General features: G+C 44.8%; 1 protein-coding gene across 1 annotated transcript in view; it reads left to right on the forward strand.

Moving 5' to 3' along the window:
- The window catches only part of CFAP61 (cilia and flagella associated protein 61), an 85,335-nt gene that overhangs the window by 12,761 nt on the left and 51,906 nt on the right, over positions 1-20,668 (forward strand). The window contains exons 9-16 of the mRNA XM_056487201.1: positions 2,005-2,096; positions 2,439-2,623; positions 5,701-5,740; positions 6,888-7,033; positions 10,905-11,031; positions 11,360-11,437; positions 12,566-12,772; positions 14,568-14,702. Of these exons, the coding sequence (XP_056343176.1) occupies positions 2,005-2,096; positions 2,439-2,623; positions 5,701-5,740; positions 6,888-7,033; positions 10,905-11,031; positions 11,360-11,437; positions 12,566-12,772; positions 14,568-14,702 (1,010 nt within the window). The remainder of the gene's footprint in view (positions 1-2,004; positions 2,097-2,438; positions 2,624-5,700; positions 5,741-6,887; positions 7,034-10,904; positions 11,032-11,359; positions 11,438-12,565; positions 12,773-14,567; positions 14,703-20,668) is intronic.

The raw sequence follows: 20,668 nt of genomic DNA on the forward strand, positions 1-20,668 counted from the left end.
AAAGTTGAGTATCACAAGATGAGAGCCTGACTCTGGTGCTGTTCCTAGAGAGAGCCACTAGAAACCTAATAGCAAAGTTGTCCATTCCCTGCTCAGGAATGTTAATGATGTTACCATTGAATAGTTAAAATCTTTGCTGTAGTTTGGCAGATTTTAGAGTAGAAGAGTGGCATCCCAGTAGTCCCTGGTTAAGCCTTTCCAACATAAGGCCAGCCCATGTCCTTTATCTGGAGTGGGGTTAGTCCCATCTGGTTTGTATTTGTGGCTGTAGCAAAGCCACGCCTGTTCCTGGAAGGCTGCTGGAGTGACTGCACTGAAACCTTGCTGCTGGACAGTGCCCTGCTGCCAGGGCAGAGCAGCTGCAGTGACCTGACAGCAGCAGCAGATCTGGACTTGGCCTCATGGAATCTGAAGGCTGGAAAACTTAAAATGCAAGCTGCATTCCTTCGTAGAGTAATTTTATGTTCCTACATATAAAAAGGTTATTTTATTCAAGCTCTTTAGCTTTTAAGTACAGACCACAAGTTGATACTTTTTTTCCTTTCAAAATGTAATGCTGAATAATAATGAGAGTATACAACAGTCAGTACTGATATGCCACTTAGGTTTCAGGGTAATTACAGTAATTTGGTTGTTACTCTATATGGTGTCATGAATTAGTTGCTAGAAAACACGATGCAGTAGGAATGATTCAAGGGCTTTTCATCAGGCCTCATGGTGAACTGGCTGCTTGATCCTGCTGACTGTACCTCAGCTAACAACCCAGCAATCACAGAATTATTTTAATTTTCTTTGTTTGTGGTTTTTACTTGATTTAGTGACAGTGCTGCAGTTCTTCACATCACTCGTGTACAGCGTGTCTGTAAACAGCAATGCAGCCATGTCTGGCAGGAGTGGATTGGTGGAGCCATTAAGGATTTGCATTTTAGTATAAAGGCAGAAACAACATATCAATATTTACATGACAACAAGAGACTTGTATTAATTAACTTCTGACACCTGCAAGGCTGTTGGTAATGAGAAAGGGAGCTGGTTAATCAAGACGACATTTGATCATTTCTGTGAAGGCTCACATCTGTGATACCCCCAGAGAGCCCATGATTCCTACCCCCTGCATTTCTCCTTGCCCTGCATGTTGCATCTGCACTCTTTGATTGACAGAAAAACAGATTTTGAGATAAGATTATTTTTTTTTCCCAAGTAATTCTGGCTAAATTTTTTTAAACCTTTGAGGTGTGTTTTTTAAAAAGTGCCCATTTCTGTGTGAAGAAATGCTTCTGTCTGTGGATGTAGCTTATGTGAAGGTTCCAAGGCAAAGTTCAGAGGGAGAAGGGATGAATTCTGTTGTTTTCTGAAGCTTATTTTGTATTCTTCTTGGAGCTCAGAAACCTTGACTTCCTTAATGTTACTGGATCTTCCAAATGCGAGGGTGTCCTTGCTTGATGTGTTTTATTCAGCAGCAACACCTACACCTCAAGAGTTTGTGTAACATTTATAAAAGAATTATAATCCCTGTTTCTCTCTCTTACAACACTGATAATAGCTCTGGTTTGACTGGGATTTAACCTGAATTTCAGTTATTTTAGGAGAAGTAATCTGAGAATGAAGAGCCCTTGCTTGTCCTTGTGATCACCAGAAGGCAAGTTAGCAACACACAGGGTTTAAGGTATCAGTCAATACACTGACTCCTGCTTTTCAGTTCAGATAGGGTAAAGATTTGACATAGGGATACACACAAGTTAGGAATTGCTTCCAAACTCTTGTTCAGGTCTTATTTTACAACCAGTTCCCTGGATTTTTTTTATTTTTTTTTTTGCTTTGAAATCCAGCAGTCTAATGAAGCTCTAGCCAAGTAACTGTAGGAGGGTCTATGGTCTAACTGTGGTTGTTAAAATCAAACCTTTTGATAGAGGTAGCCTGGCCCAGCTATTGCTGTGATTCTGAGGGTAAAGCTCACATTATTAAAAAGCTGACATCATTACATTGTACTTTTACTTTACTCAGATGAAGATGAAAGCACCCAAGCAAGTGACAAGCCAGAGCCTGTTTCTTCTCCAAACTCAGAACATGTTCCTGGTGCAGATGCAGCTGTGCAGGTAATGTTGCTGCATCCAGCAGTGCCAATGGCTCTGAGGGCTGATACAGAGCAGGGCTGGCAGAGATGAGGATGAGCAGATACTGCTGGGCTCCCCTCCTGCCCCATCTGCTCTGGCCCACACGTGCCCCTGCGGTGGGGCACAGCTCAGAAGCTGCTCTGGCAGGTCTGGAGGGAAGGGAGGAGGTCACAGCTGTTGGTCAGGGTGACTTTGCCCACCCAGCTTCCCATGAGCAGCCATCAGGGCGGGAAGAAAGGGTCTCAGAGAAAAAAAGGATGTGGCTTAGCTAATGAAAACACTTTGAGAATGTTGTAAGTGAGCCCTTGTCTGTTATTGTTGCAGAAAGAGGAAGCCCTGGCTGTTTCCCAGACTGAGCTGCCAGTAGGTGATGGCAGCAGCACAGCCTCTGAAGGCTCAGCAGCACCTCTCCTGGAGACTGAGGAGGGGGATTTGCATCCCGTGTACAGAGGAGCTTCAAATGCTTTCCTTATCCATCTGTTCTTTATTGATGAGAAGTATGAGACTAGGTAAGTATAGAGGAAGAGTCACTGCCTTCCCATTAGTAACCATTTCCAAGGTTATGTTTTTAGGACAAATCAAAAAGTGACAGCACCTGCAGTGGTTAGGTGGGATTGTTTCTGACCTCTTTCTTGTCTGCTTCTTTTTACCTTCAGCAGTAGTGTTTCAACCTCCACTTGCAACTTCCTAGCTCTGACAAGTCTGTAAGGGCAAAATGTGAAGAATTCATTTTTGTTGCAAAAAATGTGAGTTGAGGTTGTGGGAAAAGGCTGCTTCTTCCTTCTGTGGAGACACTCATTCTGAAGCTGGCTAGCTGCAAGGGGAGCTACATGTTGCAGTAGTTCTGGTCTCACTGCATGGAGCAATAAAGCTGTTCTTAGCTCTGCAGGTAAATGTTCACATTCTAGACACTGTCTCCAGCCACTGAAAGAAATGATTCTGTTTTCTAGAATCCTCTACAGCTGGGGGAGACAAAGGGATTTTTCTCTTTACACAATTGCTGCTGCTGACCTTGCACTCTTAGAGCCTGATGGATTAGAATAGGGCTATAAATGGGATTTAGACTTTTTTCCAAAATTTCTCTTCACACTTGAAGAGCAAACCTATATTCAACCACATCAGCAGAAACTTGTTCAGGAACTTTTTTCCTTTTCAATCTGATGGTAGGAAGGAAGACAAAGAACAGATGAAGCAGCTGAGCACACCTGGGATCTTCCTTGCTTTCATATCCATGTCATGTCTGCAGACAGCAGGGATCAGGAGTAAGGACTTGGTTGATGAGTTGAACATGTGTAGTACAGGTTGAAAAAACATCTGTCTACTTGTAGTAGTAGTCATTAGTGACTAGCAACTTCTGAACTCTCTGCCTTAAAGGAAGTGTAAGAGAAAACTTCACTGAGAAGAAAAGAGAATTCCTTGAAAACTGGTTCTATTTATTGAGCTGTTTCTTGGTTAAGGAGGGCACCTACCCAAGGGGAGAAAACACTGAACCTGCTGCAAATGCAAATATCCAAAGTTACCAAGACAAAGCAAAGACACTGCCTTTTGGGTACATATTTCCCAAGTGACATAGCCAGTAACATAGCTCAAGTCTGTGAAGAGCTAGTCTAATTAGTGGAATGTAGGAAGTCAGCACAGAAGATCTCTGTTGTACTTAGAAACATTGACCAACTAATGTGCGACAAGAACAACTGCACTGGAGAGAGACTGTTCCAAAACAGTTAATTGAGGGACAATCTAGCAAAAATTCAAGCAAGATAGTTACTGCAGAATAAGAAAGCTTTATTTTAAAATATTAGTGAGGTGAGGGGCTTGCTCTGGAATGGCTCCATTATACTGAAACAGCAGTTCAGAGCTGTGCTAGAGATTTATGTCAGGAAATAATCTCACTGTAGACTTCTTGAGTTCTCTGCTCATACTTTCCTGCTTAGGATAAGGATCTGTCCCTTTTTTGCCCCCTTCTGAGCTCTGTGCTTTGTTTTCTGTTTCTGTTAGAGACATTTCTCACTGCATTTATCATTCAGTGCTGTGCTCCCAGTCTTTTTTACCTGGAGACATCTGTGGAGCAGTATGGATTCCAAGATGGCTATCTGGAGGAGATGGCATTCCTGTCTGAAGACTTCTCCTAAGATTACCTCATGCAGAGCTGAGGAATCTGTAGATCTTGGTGTTTTCAAACATTTTGCTTGAATGCTTCTCTGGCTTGTCTTTGCTTTCTTCTGTAAAAGAAATATTGGCAAAGCAAATATATGTAAAGGAGGGCAGAAGGTGATGCTGGCTGCAGCCTGGAATCTTGTCCTGAGGGAGTTCCTGCTGGCCTTGCACAGCATGGACCCAGAAATAGCAGTTGGCTTGAAGTGTAGGTGTGATTGCATCTGAGCCCTGGGGGAAGTTTGCTCCTTGGGAGTTGTTACCCACTAAAGCTGCTAAATGTTTCCATCTCCTAAACCCAGAGCTGTTATGTGGCTTGTTAGTGCATTGAGAGTGAAATGTGAAGGAGCTGAACTGCTGCTTGTCTGCTGATGTTTGGTAGTTTTCTAAGTCCCCTGAAAAACCTCCCACCTCAATTCTTGTGGTCCTTGCTGCCAACAAGGTCCTGGATGCCAGAGAAAACCAGTGTAGTTGCAATGGCATTTTCCTTTCCCATGATTAGCTATTCTGTTAACTAGTCTTAGTTATGTATTATATAGATGAATATATAATACCCCAATCCTGATCTGTACTTGGCAGCTTTAATTTACATTCAGGCACAGATACTGCAATTAGAAATTATTTCTCTTTTAAGAAATATTATTAAAGAGGTAATTAAGGGGAGATTAATTGCACTTCTGAAAGGAGGGAGAGGATTTATCAGTATTTATAGGTTGTATATATATGTATGAATTTCTTCAAAATCTTGTGTGGTGGAAAAGTGTTTTATGAAACTTCAGCATAACTGGGTTTTGAGCTCTTTGATATCCTTACACACAGGAGAAACAGCAGGGCTTTGGTGAGATTTCTCAAGTCTTTTTAAACTGAAATGTCACAGTTTGCTGTCACCATGGAAAAGAGACTGGGATAGCTCTAAGTCAGTGGGTGAGAAGTGGAAAGAGTGTTCAAAACCAATTCTAAGTATTGATGTTCCTGTTAGTCTGTCAGAGCACATCAGACAGGTTTTCCTGAGAGGAAAGTCACAGAGCCCTTAGTGCTGGCTGAAAATACTGTGGAACACAGCAACAACTGTTTGTAACCTGAAGTAATATCTGCTATATACTAATGCTGCTGTGGTAGTCCAGGAATGGCTTCTGAAGAGGCTGGAGTCAACAGCATGAGAGCCAAGGTTTTGCTTGTTCCTTCTCCCTGCCCTTTTACTGAGCAGCCTCATGTATCATGTCAAATCTTGGTTATCCTTGTTAATAATGATGGCTTAAGCACTAGAAATCAGAAATTGCTGTGCAGCATGCCACATCAGCAGTTGGTTATTGATGATCTATTGGGATTGTCTGATCAGCTCTGAATGAATGTTCCTGCACTCTCAGGGATGTCAGGATCACGGTGTATCAGATCATTCTGGTATTCACTTGCCAATATTTGCTCTTGGTTGCAGGTCACTGGATTTTTTGCCATATGCTTTCAGCGTTTTCCCAGTAAGTATAATGAAGGTTGGGATGGTTTTGTGTGGTGTGTGGTGGGACAGCAGTGCAGCTGACAGCCAGGGGAGTGGGGCTGCTGCTCCAGTGAGTCTGCCCCACACCAGTGTGCTGGCCATGGTTACCCTGGGCTGGGCTGGGCTGAGCTACTCCCCTCTTTGGCTGCTGTATGGAATGCATACCTAAGTCCTCTGTTAATCCTAGAATCCTGAGATGGTTTGGGTGGAAAAGGAACTTAAAGATCATCCACTTCCACCCCTGCCATAGGCAGGACACCTTCCACTAGCCCAGGTTCCTCCAAGCCTTGTCCAACCTGGCCTTGGACACTTCCAGTGATGGAGCAGCCACATCTCTGAGCAGCCTGTGCCAGGGCCTCCTCACTCTTACAGGGAAGAATTTTTTTGTACATGTAATCTAAACCTCCTCTCTGTCAGTGTGAAGGCATTTCCCTGCCACTATGTGCTCTTGTAAGTAGTCTCCCTAGTTTATGTTCCATAGGGACTTCTCTGAGATGCAGACTTAGAAAAGCAATGCTTTAAACTCATTTGAAACCATGTGCAGATCCAGACTGTACCTAAATTAAAAACTATATCAGCATAGTATTCATAGTATTTGCCTGCAGACTGAAGAGTGGCACTGTGGGTTCACAGTGCAGCAGCTATTTCCCACTCATGCCCTGTGTGCTCACTGAGGTAACAAAGTCCACTTTGAGACTTTCTTAATGCACACCAGTGTTGTAAAGTCATGTTACATAACTGCATCTGTGCCTTAGAGAGAGGCCCTGGGTACCAGAGACCCTGACTTGGCACTAAGAACCAGCATGCTCAAAAACAATGCTTGCCACCAAAGAAGGGTCCGAGAGAGAGCCGACCCAGAAAGTGATTCAAATTAATGTAATTTATCCATCCAAGGTCAGTCTTTGAAACAGAATGTCCTGATGGAATCCCCAGCTGTAGTCAGGAAGGTTCATCCCATGGTTTGCTTGAAGTGAAGCCACTCCTGAGCTGTCAGCTCCTTGGTGCTGCCCAGGCAGAGCCGTGCTTGGAAGTGTGCAGTGCAAGCCCTGTGTTCAGAGCTGTCTGTCCCCTCAGAGGGCTTTGGGTAAAGCTTACAGAATACTTCTGTTGCTGCCCATGTGTTTCAGGACAGAGACCTGTGTGTGATGCTGGTGCCACATCACGTCCCGGAGCTGCCCCTGATGCGGAGCTTTGCTCGGGCTGTGCCTGTTCCTTCCTGCACATCCCAGCTGGGCCGGGAGCTGTACGTGTTCCACCGTGCAGGACTGCTCAGGTGAGTGTGCCTCAGCTGCTGTGCTGTGCTGTGCCTGCTGGGGAACACACCTGCAGCACTGGTGTGTGTTCCACCGTGCAGGACTGCTCAGGTGAGTGTGCCTCAGCTGCTGTGCTGAGCTGTGCTGTGCTTGCTGGGGAGCACACCTGCAGCCTTTGCAGGGAGTGTCCTCTCAGTGAAACCCTAGTGCAGTGAGGGGATTCATTCAGGATTTGTGTACATGTCCTGGTTTGAAGGACAGGTGTCTGCCAGTAAAGGCAGGAGCTTCTCTTTGAAATGGAGAACGTAAACCCCCTCCCTCCAAATTATTATAAATTTTAAATAAGGGGCTCTCAGGCAAAGATATGGGAATTAGGAATAACAGTTCTTTACTAGGAAAGTTAAAATAGAAATGCAGTATTACACAGAACAATCCCAAACCCTGCCAGAGTCAGAATCCAAGCTGACACCCGTCAGTCAGTCAGGGTGTTGGCACAGTCCCATTCAATGGTGGCTGCATCCTCCTGCAGTGGCAGATGTGGTTCAGCTGGAGCAGTGCTCCTGGAGAAGGTGCAGTTTCCTCTGAAGCTCCAGGGATGATGTGCAAAGGTCTGGCTTTCCTCTGGAATCCAGTGGAAAGAAGGTGCCTTGGTGTCCCAAATCTCAGTTTTTATCTGGGTAGGAAAGGCTTGGCTCCTCCCCTGGCTGGAGCATCTCCCATGGGATGATGGAATTTTATCAGTCATGCCCTGGGACTCAGTGGCCATGAACAGGAGATATCTCCTGGAGGGAGGATGGGCTGTGGGAAAGACAAAGATGATTGCCCAGCTGGTTTGAAGATGGCTCATTAGCAGATAGTATGTGCCAGGAGATAAGGAAATCACTGCCCCACCCAGCTTCAGCAGATGGGGATAGAATACACATTTCTGGCCATGTCAACCCAACACAGTGCAGTACTAAAGTAGGGGAGATGGACATGGGTACAGACCAGCAGCTTCAAGGTCCCTGGCTGTGGGCCAAAGCCAGCACAGAAACGTGCTGCTGTGTCTGGCCTTGGGGATGTGGGCCAGCTTGTGTGCCACTGGCACCTGATAGCCTGGAGTAGTTTAATTCTTAATAGGAAATATGCTGTAGCTCTCTTAAGACAACTGTAGTCATGTGTTTCTGGGACATACAGATGACAGCAGGAACATTGTCCCACATCTGTGCTCTTCCCCTTTTGGTGTTGAATCATTTATTTCATGCCTTCAGTTTCTGTGGTGCTCTGAACACTTCTGTAGGCTGAGATATCAGTGAGCTGGAACACCAAACCTTTCTTGCTGTGACTTTTTTAATGTGCAATGAGTTTTCCAAAGGTTTGCTTGTATATCGAGCCTATTCTGGCCCCAACACTGAGCTTAAATTGTGGCATAGGTTTGGTTTTTTTCTGTTTTGGGTTTGTTTTTTTTTTTTTTTGTTTTGGTCCTAATGTACCTAAATACTGTGTGGTTTTAACAAAATAGTTCTAGGTTTAATTGCATGCTTAATCACCTTTGGTGGTACACAAATACTTCATGCAGGAACTGGCCAGCTACTCTTGGACTGAGGCAGAAGCTTTTTGCCCTGGGATGAAACTTCTGCTCCTGGGTCCTGTGTAAAAATCCAGCTGGCTGGAGAGAGAGCTGCTGGAGTAGTTCCTGGTAATCTCAGGCCCAGCTGCTCAGTAATCCATCAGTAGGGTTGGGAGTCATATGTCCTCTTGCAATTTTGGGCAAAATTCAAGTTGTTATCAAGGCTCTTTTAAAAAAACTTACCATCTTGATTACACTGTGCATATTCCAAATGACACCAGTTCTTTCATGAAAACAAAATAGGGTCATCAGCAGCATTTTCCAAATCCCCCTGCAGCTTTGCAGGAAAGTGAGGAAAAATAGCTGCTCGTTGATGTTAGGATCAGAAAAGCTTTGGGAGAAACCAGAGTAAGCTTTTGCAAAGTTTTTGCAGAACAAAACCCACAGGGTGCAATGGCAGATACTCTCTTGGAAATAACCAAAATCTGTGAAAGTGAAAGATCAACACATTGTACTTGCACCTATGGCTTTCAAAAGCGTGTGAGTGGAAAGGAAGTCACAAAAAATGGACTAAAAGAAAAACAGGGCAAGAAGAGGAGAATATGAAGATGTGAAAGGGCAAAGTCAGAAGAGGCACAGGCACAAAATGAGCTCCTGATTAGTACAGGTAGTAAAAGGAATAAGAAAAAGTGTTAAGTACACAAAAAGCAAGAGTGCAGCAAATGGAACTGTGAGTCTGCTACTTAACAGTGAAGGAGAAAAAATAACCGATGGCAAGGCATAGGCTGAGGTTCTTAATGGATACTTTCCCTCAATTTTCACTAAAAAGCATAATAATAATAATAGCATCCTTGTCTCTGAGCAGTCAAAGGACTTGAGCATCTAGAATGAGTTAATTCATTGCTGGGAGAGAAACGAGTACAGACCTTGGATAGTCCTTCCTCCTGTTCCGTGCTCCCAGTGGAGCTGGTGAATCTGCTTATTTGGAAAAAAGGCAGTTTCCACTTTTCACACCTTTTGCCGTGTTGGAGATGCAGCTCCTGTAGGCACACTGCCTTCCCTGGGGCCCGGGTGGGGCAGAGGGGCTGGGCTGGGCTGGGGAGCAGTGGGAGCACTGGGCTGCAGTGAGTCATGGTCCTCAAGCTCTTGGTCCTGCATCCACTGTGGAAGGTGTGAAAGGCTGCAGCAGCTCAGTTGGTGCTGGCTTAGAAGGTCGGGATTCTCTTGTCATTTAGTAACCAAATGTGTGCTTTGAGCACTCAGAAATGGTCACTGAATTCAGCTGTGATGCTTCTCATACAGTACCAGAATCTTGGTCAATTTGTGTTTTTCCAAGTACCAGTGCTATTCATTAAACCCACATTCCACAAGATGCCTCTCAGTGTGACTGAGGCTGCAGAACAGCACATCCACTTTTAAATTGAAAGCGAGAAGGATGGGAATAAAAAGAGACTGCTACGTGAATCACAACTTTTTGTCTGTGGGTGAAAGAACTTAGTTCTTGGAACTGAAGCTGTAGTTCAGCTTCTTGAGCAGCTCTCCACCAGTGTTGTGTGTAACCAGGAAGGGGTTGCTGCCTTTGGCAGACCCTGGGAGAGCTCCTCAGCTGCTGCAGACTGTCAGTGTGAAGTGAATTTTCTTCCTGACTGGTAGGTGGAAGGTGTTTGCTGACAGCCTGTGGGGAGCCAGGTGCCAGGTGGCTGCTGTCTGCAGGTGAGGTGTTCCATGTGTGGCACAGGCACTGTGGCACCACTCTGGTCACTCCTGTGTCACAGCTCACTGGCACTCCACGCTGAGCAGAGGCATTGCAGTCAGGGGAGTTTATCCTCATGTATACTGCTGGAGGCACCAAGGCCTAACACAACATTAGCAATTTGTTCTCAGATTAGTCCTGCTTTACTTTGTACCATGACAGCTGGCTCAGTTTTATTTTTCTCTCTCCTTTTCTCATTTTTTCTTGCCTTTCCCTGTTTTTGTCTTGCACTTTTCCCCATGTGCCAGTCTTCAGCTACATTCCACATTCATTTTATGGTTCTTTGGCTCCCTTTATTGCTGACTTTTACTCACTTGAAGACAGATGATACCTGGGGTTATAGATTGGGCTGAGTGTTTAATACCAGATAAAGCAGGACTCTGGAGTGGTCTCAAGTAGATGCTCTGATCTTTTCTATTACCATGCAATAAGTTCCTATCTGCCTTTGGAACAAGTGTCATTTATCAATCAGTTACAATTTCTGAACGGTGTGGTTGGTACTTGTGAAGGGTGTGTTGTCTTAATCTCTGCAGTTGTCTTTGTTTTGTCACAGAAGCAACTTTAATTTTATTTTTTTTTTCCCTTTCAGGTCATTTAATGTAAGAAAAGCAGTAACCAGTGACCTAGAGGGTATAAAAACACTAGTTGAAACTCTTAGCTTGAATGAAGAGATGTGGGATGACTCCAAGATATTCACTGAGGCTCGCAGGGAGCCAGTGAGTATTTGTTGGTGATATGTGCTCAATTCTGTCCTAAGCTCAGCACCTGACCCAGGGTGAAGCAGTGGCTCAGCTTGTAGCATCTTGCAGCAGCTGTACCCAAACTGAGGCATCAGTAAGGAAGGTCTGTGTGGTCCAGAGTCCAGCCACAGGCCTGGCCCAAGCAGGGCCCTCGTGGGGAGCAGGCTGGTTAAACTGGGGTGGTGCTGGGGGCTGCACGGGGACCAAAGTGCTTTATCTGGGACTCTGTGGTGAAATACACAGTTACCATTAGAAAGAGATTCTGTCAAAACTGGAAATGTGCACCTGTTGCTTTGCCTTGCAGGACGGGATGCCAGTGCAGGCTTTTGTAGCAGAAGTTGCAGATCAAATCGTTGGTGTTTCTGTCACTAGGGATGAAATGGTAAATTCACTTTGAGTTCTGTGAGCTCTGTGCTGCTTGGTCCTCACACTGAGGCTGAGCTTTGTGCTTGGCACTGTGTGTGTGCCTAACAAAGTGTCTGTGAAAATGCTGCTTGTAGGAGCTCCCTTGCTCTCTAGCCTATGCCCTCTGTATTATTTCTCTGCTCATAGGTAATGATCGACACACAGAGGAAAAAAATGATCCTGTTACTTTCAAGAAGCTGCTGCTATGTCCTGAAAGTTTTCCTCCTGTGCTTATTTTTGGTGCTTTAGCACAAAGCTGTTCTAAAACCTCTAAATAGGTGTTTAATCACCTCTTTCTCTTCTGTTTTCCAAGTCAATAAGCAGCTTTGCCACAAATCCTACAAAGAGCAGTAATTCTTCTTCTAGATTTGCTTTCAAAATTTTTTTCTCCAACAGTAGAGTCTAAGTGATTGTGAATCATGCACTTGAAAACTAAAGCCTTTTCCCTTATGGAGTAAAGAAATTATTACTGAAAAGTAAACATTATCTAAGTCTTACTCTTGGCATTCTGCTAGGACTGAAAAGGTGGGTTTTAGATTGTTCAGCAGTTCTAATGTTTAGTTTTTACAATAGAACAGTCACTCCTGTTTCTGAGAGTAATTCTCTTGATAATATTAAGGGATAAGAGGATAGATTGAGTGAAGAAATGTGCAAAAATATCAGTTTATCACTTCAACAGCGAAGACTGGTCAGAGGGCATTTCTCACACAGCCTTGCTCTGCTCTGTGGAATTCCCTTTTTCACTCCAGTTTGGTGAGAGGGACAGCCTGGCCTCTGTGCCTTGAATGCACTAAAACAGGTGGGGGGTGTTTTCCCTCCCGTGGATGTCTGCTAACCTGTATCAGGCAGTGTGGGGAAAGGGTGGGGTGCGCATTCCTTGTAAATAAGGGCGAGCTGCAAGGAGAGGTTTTGCCAATGAAAAGATTTTTGAGAAAATCTGTTCGGTAGCTGTGCTTCAGTTGAGGACAGCTCTCAAAGAGACTTGATTTCAGTGCTCAGGTGTAGTTTCTTGATCTAAAGAAAGTGACTCATTGGTTGGTATTTGCTAAAATCCTGGCAAGGTAGCTGCTGATCACTGCTGACTCACACATTCCTAATTTTCCAGGATATTGAATATATTCGGTCACATTACAACATTGAGGACTTCATTCTTTATCATCACCACCAGCAAGAGGAACATGGCCATCTTTGCCACTTTGTCTTGAATCCTGCATTTCATCACTATACAAAGTACTTCCTAAAGGAGATTCTTCGTTTGGGTCACAAATCTGCTCTTTACTACCCTATTTATCCAGAATATGTGGAGGGCAAGGTAAGGAGAAAGTTATTAATATTTCTTGTATTAAATATTGCCATATTTTCTCACTTTATTTTTTTTGCTTCCATGAATGACTACAAACAGGGATTTTCTTGTCAATCTGTATCAAACTGTACTTTCTCTTCTTCCTGCCTGACATGTTCTGGACCCATGGACACAGCTCTTGCATAGTAGGACTGATCTGTGGTGTCCACTGGTGTTTCCAGGAAGGGTGGTGGGGAGCAGAGAGTGGGAATGGCCTTGGCCCTGGCTCCCTGCCCAGCACAAGGGTAATGTAGCCCGAGGAAATGCAAGGGCATCATCCTAAACACATCTAGGTGGCTTATAAAAACTCTCCCCAAGGGATTCAGGGGCTCTAGACTGTTTCACCAAAAGTCAGTGGGACCTGGACCCATTGGCTTTTGAAGGGAGACTTGTGTTCCTGCAAGTGTTCCAGGAGAGCTGTAAGAGCTGAACTTCCAATGGAGAAAATGCATTTCTGAGTGGTGTGTAATTCAGAAACACTCACGTGTGTGTTTTGTCGTGAGTCTCATGTCAGATAAGGGAGCACAAGGCAAAATTTGCAAGGCTGTGTAGCCATCTGAAGCTGCTGTGTGGCCTGGGCCATCACCCAGGCTGCTGGCACCACTGATGGAAACACAGTTCATCCCTCGGTCGTACCTGCCTGTCTCGAGACAGATGGAATTTTCCCCTGGAGACTCACTCCAGCTCGGGCTGCTGCCTGCACTGGGCACCTGGTGTTCAGATGGTGACTGACATGGGTTCTGTCCTTGGTGACTTGGCTGGTTGTGAAACCACCACTGGCTTTTGTGTGAGCTCTTGACAGGTTAGGCTTGGGTACATTTGCAGAAGGATGTGTTTTCCTGTGCACTTTTGTGGAGCTGTGAGTGTTCACGTGAGGAGCCGATGTTCCTGCGTGGCATTAGGTTCTCAGATTCTGAAGAGGCACTCACAAAAATGCAGTTTAATGGCACTGGATGGAGAGAAGCTAAATTGTACCAGTGATTCCAGTTTTGACTGTTTCCAGGCTACCAGGCTACAGAGTTACTCTAAGCTACTTTACCTTATCTAATATCATTATCTAATAAGTGTAAGTGTGATATTTTACTTAGTTCTCAACATAGTAACTTCAAGTTTTTAATATTTGTGGATGGAATGGCACTTGAGTGTAATTTAGTTTGCATTAATGTTCATTCTGTATTTCCTGTAATTCTCTTCTTCCCTTTCATGTTGGAAGTTATGCCAGAGCCAGCCATGCTGTAATAGACAGATACAGCTATTTCTAATGATCCAGGCTGCTCAGATGAGCTTTAGGGTTTTGTTCATTTCAAATTTCTGCCAGTTTATTAACATTTATCACTTGGATGAACCAGACATTTCAGCGGGTATAGAATTTCTGTATAAATTCATGTCCGTTCCTTGCCAGGCAAGCAAAGGTTAGCAGTGAGCAGATAACACAACTTAATGAGGTCAAATCAAGCTGATTCATGATCACTATGGAGAAAAATATCCTCCTGGGGAAAATACTTGTGCTGAAAAATCCCATAAACCAAACCACTTGTTTATCTGTCATTCCCACAGAGATAGTAATGTAATTACTCTCATAATTATCTTCATTAGTGTCAGGAATTATCTGCAATTCATTCCTCTGCTCTGAGTATGTTTGTTTGTTTGCCGATTTTTGTCTCGGATTTAGCCAGCAGAGCTAAGAACGGCGTGTTTGCAGCCGCCATCTGCGCCGCGCCGCTCTGACATTCTCTCTGCTGAAATATGGATCGCTGTCTTTCAGCTCCAGCGGCCCTGTGCCCATTCCCTGACATCTGCCCTTCACTGCATGGCTCCCGTGCGGCCCAGACGGCAGATTGTGTATCCGCTGCGCGAGCTCGGCGCGAACGCGCCGTCGGAGCGGCTCTCGGCGGATCAGGTGGGCGGCAGCAGCGGCAGCAGGCGGGAGGCACGGTGCCAGCTCGGCTCGGCGGGGCTGCCAGATGGGCTGGCACTGCCCTCCCGGTGCTCACGGGCTGCTCCTTAATTACAGCACCCGCTGCAGCACAGCCCGCGCCTTCCCTTCCCTTCCCTTCCCTTCCCTTCCCTTCCCTTCCCTTCCCTTCCCTTCCCTTCCCTTCCCTTCCCTTCCCTTCCCTTCCCTTCCCTTCCCTTCCCTTCCCTTCCCTTCCCTTCCCTTCCCTTCCCTTCCCTTCCCTTCCCTTCCCTTCCCTTCCCTTCCCTTCCCTTCCCTTCCCTTCCCTTCCCTTCCCTTCCCTTCCCTTCCCTTCCCTTCCCTTCCCTTCCCTTCCCTTCCCTTCCCTTCCCTTCCCTTCCCTTCCCCCTCAGTGCTCTGCCACCTGTGTTTAGTTGTCATGCTCCACAAGCAAAAAAAAGACCAAGTCACCAGCATGGCACTTTCTGTAGAGATTGCTGAAGTGCATTTTATTTTTCAGCCCCTAAGTCAGATTTCTTCCATGCACAAGAAACCCTTAAAACACCAAGTGACTTATCAGTGAAGGAAAAGATTGTTTTCATTAGCAAATGGTTTTACTCACAAGGAGCTGGTGCGGCCTGGGGGTTCTAAATGAAAAGTCTCTTAATTTTTAAAATAGTCTTCATTTTTGAAATAACTTTAACTCCATTCTCTTACATTTTTAAAATAACTAAATTTTGACATGAAGATGATTCCTCAAAAGAGTAAGTAGTGAAGCTGAAATATTAGGAAAAGTACAATTAGTGATGGATTCTCTCAGTAGGTAGTTGTTATTTTGTAGAGAAACATAATTAGGGAGCTTTATGTCTGTCTACTAACTTCCAGTTGGCTGAGATGGGCTTCCATATAATGTTTTTAGTGCTGTCCTTTTCTCAGTTAGTCAGTAGGTTTTGGCACCTAAAGCTCTTAATTAGGCAGCAGCTGGCAAAGCGAAATCCAGAACACGGCTGAGGCTGTTGGTCTGGGTTGGCTTTGTTCAACACCCTTCCCTCCACATGCACATCCCTGCCTTTCTCTTCTCTGCAGAATGAGCTCTGGTGCTTTTCTTCCAACTGCTTCTTAATCTTTAAAGGGGTTGCTCTCTGCCTAAAAGAGCTCATCTTAGCATTTTTGTTGAAGCTGGAAAATCACAGCCTTCCTGTGTTTGAAGGATTTGCAAATCTTTTGTCTGCTCATGTTCTTGCTGAGGTTTTCTGAGCTTCTCTGTAGGTAGTGGCATAATGGTTTGAAATATCAGATTCAAATTTGTGCTTAATAGAATGTGTGAAAATTTTGCTAAGAAGTTGTACTGGAAAAACCCCACCTCAAGGCCAGCCACTGTGTAAGTATCCATGCATCTGCCTCTGCATGAATTATAGATTTTTGACAGACTGTGCTCTATCAGAATGGACATCTGGGGCTAAGTGCTGCGTGGTAACTTGAGGATAAAGCTAGTGTGCTGCTGCTGGCTTCTGTGAAATAGCAAGAACCTGAAACCATGTGAAGCTAAACTGACTCTTGTGTCAGTGAATGAAGCGACCTTTGGCCACCCTAGGTTGGAGGCTGTGTAACATAAGGAGCAGCCTGCCACGGGGGGCTGAGCCTGCTCCTGACTGAGGAGCTGGTGCTGCCTTCAGAGCTTGGCTTGCAGCCAGGCACAAGGCACTTGCCTCTCTCTGCTCAGATGCCTCCTAAAGGAAGATTGATCCCCATCAATAATCTCACACTGCCTGCCAAATAAACGGAGGTGTGTTTTATAAATTAATACAACCCAGTTTCAGCAAGCACAATATTATCTCTCTGCCTTTTTGTAGTGATTAAAAGGCTTCTCAGACCTACTGTAAACAGTAAGTGCAATCTGTGAGGCAGAGAGCAACCTGTCCCACCAAGGAGATAAATGTGCAGAAAGGAAAGGCTGTGAAGAGTCACCTTGTGAAATACAGTGAGACAAGGTGAAACACATTTTGGTTGTAGGAGATGCTAACGGGCTGGGAAGTGAGGGGAAAAAGGATGTGGGAGAACAGTGTTGTGAGGAAAGTGTGAAGAAGAGAGGGAGAAAGGTGAAAGGCAGACAAAGAGTCTGGAGCAGGAATTAGTGGGAAGATGTCTGAGGCCAGCACCTGCAGAGGAATAAGGAGAAAATGTCTCCTATCACCTTTGTTTTGGTGGTTTTAAACAAGAGCAGGGATTCCAAGCATTTGAGACAACTCCTCATTTCTTTATCCCCTTTCTCTATCCCAGCTCACCATGCTGGTTTAAACCAAGGGGGCTTTGCCCTCTCCAGTTAAAAACCATCTCCTCCAGAGGTGAATCTGTGCCCTCTTTGTTCCCATGAGCTGGAGGGCAGGTTATCACTGTAATTGCTGCTTTGGAGTGCTCTGCAGTAGTGGCAGGATTTGTCACATGAACTACAAGATGAGGATTGTAAATGCAAGTTGATTTCAGAAATGTAAAATTTTCATTGATTGCCTGCCCTAATTGATTGCTTGAGTATCTGTTGCTTGTAATGGAGATAATTGTGGTGATATTCTTGCTTTGATACCCACAAGATGCCCCTTGATATCTGGTAATCAACAAATCAACATCTGCCTCTCATCTATTGCTTTTTCAGCTGCCTTCCTCTTGTTCCAGCCCTTTTCTCAAGCTCTTGCTCTCCTTTTCTAGCTGCAGAGTGTGCCTTTTTCCCCAGTGAGAGTGTGGGGCTGAGCAGCTCACTGTTCTGTGGGGGCACAGCACAGCTCCTGGTTTGTGTGTGATGTCTGAGGGTCAGTGAGTGTGGCTGGGGCTCCTGGGGCTGCCTCAGTCTGTGTCTCCCCAGCACATTCCACCTGCTCAGGGTACAAAGGGAATTCACTCACAGATTCAGACCCAGAGCACACATGGGCACTCTCCTGCTGCCTTCTTCCAGTTCCAAAGCCAGGAGAGAAAGCAGCAACCTAAACCACAGCAGCTTTGCTCTCAGCTAATTCCCAGGCACTGCCAGTGCAGATGGATCTTGCCTGTGCTGGAGAGGTGCTTTTCCTGCAGGTCTGCATAGTTGTTGCAGACAGATGAGCACCATGTGTGGGAACGTGTTCTTGTCCCTCTGTCCTTCTGTGGTGTCTGGAAAAGCCACCCAGGGGGAAGTGCCATGTGTCACCCTCCTGTGGATTTCTGACCTGCTCCCTCCTGGCTGGTGCAGGCAGTGTGAGCTGTGCCTTGTGGTTTTAGAGGAAGCCTAGATCCTTCCTCTGTGGGCTCTGGCAGAGCTAGATGTCAGCTGGAGAAGGGTGCTCCTAAACTCCAGGAACTTACCCTACAACCCCACACCCAGCTGTTACCTGTGTGGCCATTTACCTGCAATTCTCCACTCCTTCTGAGTTCTCCAGGCCCTTGTGGCATTTCCCTGCTTTGGTCCTGTTTCTGGCTTGAGAAAGGCTTTTGGTGAGTGTTGTGGCTTACTGCTAAAATGACTGACTCCAGAGAAATACAGACCCTGGGAGCTCTTCCCCATTTGCCATCCTTTTCATGAATGCTTTGCCATAGCTTTTAAGGCTATCACATTTTTCACTTGTTCTCTTAAACCACAGCTCTGTGCTGCTTCATCTTTGCCTCAGAAACCCTGTCACCCCCCCCAGGCAGTGGCTCCATTTCCTGAAGGGCTGTAAATTATTCCTTAGTTCTTCTTATGCTTTGAGGTTGGAAGTACATTTTGGTGCTGACTTTGTGTGTCTGTTCCTACCACACTCTGTCTCCCATTGCTCTTCTGAAGAGATTTGGATAAATTGGGTGAGACTGGGCTGAGAAGGCACAAAGCAGGAGATGTTAACTCCCAGTAAGTGTCCTGCTGCCCTCTGGAGTGACACAGTTTCTGATTTGCATCTGCTCCTGAGGTGTCCAGGCTTTGGGGTACCTGTTGAGCAGCAGGTGAGGCAGAGGTGCTGGTCTTGGCTCAGAATTGCACTGGCCACACATCTGCCACGCTGGGGTTCAGGGCACAGACCTGACAGAGCTCCTGCCTGCCTGCCCATCAAACATTGATGTTTTACATCAAACACTTTACAGCTGTGCCAGAGCACAAGGAAGGCTCTGATTTTTGCATTCTGGATCAGCAGCCAGTGCTGAAGCACCAACTGGCAGGAGATCCAAAGATCCAAACTCCTAATTCCCTCAGCCTTGGAACAGATCAGATTATTGGTTTGGTCTGTCAGTCACTGCAGTTGTGTTACACGAACAGCAGTGGGTTACAGCAGAATCCTGAATGTCTTACCAAGTGCTGCTGGCCTTCATGGTGCATGTCATTACTGGTGGAGTAGAAAACTATTGATAATTAAATAATTTTTAATTATTTCTTCATAAATAAACAATTTATAAACTTGTTTGCTTTCTCACCATCTGGGAGCATTCTGTTCTCCATCTGCTTCATGTAATTATCAATGTAAGGGAAGAATAGGTGATATAATTAACAAGAATAACTGATCCACAATGAAGAACAAAAATGTCACACATCTGTTGAATTATTTCCTTGGTTTTGCCCTTTTATTAGTATTCATGCTATTGGGTTTATTATATTTTTATTTCATGGCTGCATTCAAGCTGTCAGGCTTTATTGCACAGTTTAGAATTGTTTTTTCTGCGCCTGCTCATAAAAAGACAGAATAGTTGCAGAAGCCCATGATGTGTTTTATAAATTTAGTTCCATGTGAGGTTCAAATAGAAAATGGAGGCCAAGGCACTGCCAACTCAACAGTTTCCAGTGCAGTGTGTGGAGGTATTTTTGTGTGTTTGATTCCACAATGATGCTTATGCTAAAGGCTATGAGTAAATGGCCTGAGAGCAGTTTAAAATAGTAATTTAAACAAGAACCTGACAGAAAAATGCATCCTTGCTTTCAGATTTGTCTTACAACTTGTTACATTGCAGTGTATGGTCACAACTACATACTCAAATTACTTGCATTCACAAGTCCTTTCATGTAGGAGCCATCCTGGATAATTCTCTGTTCTGTGAGCTGTGCCCATTATAAAATTGCAGGACTTCAAAAGAGTCTATATTTACCATGTTTTGTGAAAAGGAGAATTTAGCTATCAGGTAAAACCAGAAAAAATAATCTAAAACATTTTTGAATTTGACAGACTTTTTCTTGTGGGGAAGCTTGTTTGAAAAACAGAAATGAAAGTGATCTCTATGAGTGTTTGTGTAGAAAACTCATCCCTAGATGCTGCTGTCCCCTCCAACAAACTCCTGGGGCTCTAGTTTCTTTACAGTGAGTAAACTCTGAGTGACTCTGTGGCTTCTAGTTTCTAGTGTTTAGGCCACTGTCATTAGTTTTATTTGTGTGCAGCTGAAGCACTGGAATGTACTGAATGTGGCTAAAATATGGAAGGTTTTTCAGGACTTGGGGTTTATTCTCATCGTTAGACCTCTGCTGAGATAAAGGGGAAATATAGCAGAGAGCCTAGGGAGGATGGGCAAGAGAATTCCCTGCATTTTAAATCTCAGGGCTCATGTATCAAAGTTAAAACAGCAGAGTTCCTTTGTGCTACAGTTTGTGTGTGTACGTTGGGATTGCAAACAAAGGCTAGTTGTGGATAGTTTTCAGTTAACCAGGGGAGTAGTATTAATTTTTAAAGCAGTAACTGTTGCTTAAGATGCTCATGTGCTTGAGTAATGAATTTTTAATGCTTTTGTAGTATGTGCATGGATGAAAATCCATTATTTATTGTTCTTCCCCTTGGCTGCTGAAGGTGATGGTTTTATTGCAGCAGTAGGCACACAACCAGTGAGGCTGATAACAAATTTCCTCACTGTAAATGTCAGTGGGGTTTGTGCACTGCTGCCATTACATTTTGTTTGTAAGGCTGAGTGTCACACCGTTGTGGGAGGCACCAGATGGCATCATTAACAGGAATGTTTACCACTTATGTGCATGTGTGAAATTAAAAGTAAGA

This window comes from Oenanthe melanoleuca, chromosome 3 (assembly GCF_029582105.1).
Source record: "Oenanthe melanoleuca isolate GR-GAL-2019-014 chromosome 3, OMel1.0, whole genome shotgun sequence".
In the NCBI taxonomy this organism is placed as follows: Eukaryota; Metazoa; Chordata; class Aves; order Passeriformes; family Muscicapidae; genus Oenanthe; species Oenanthe melanoleuca.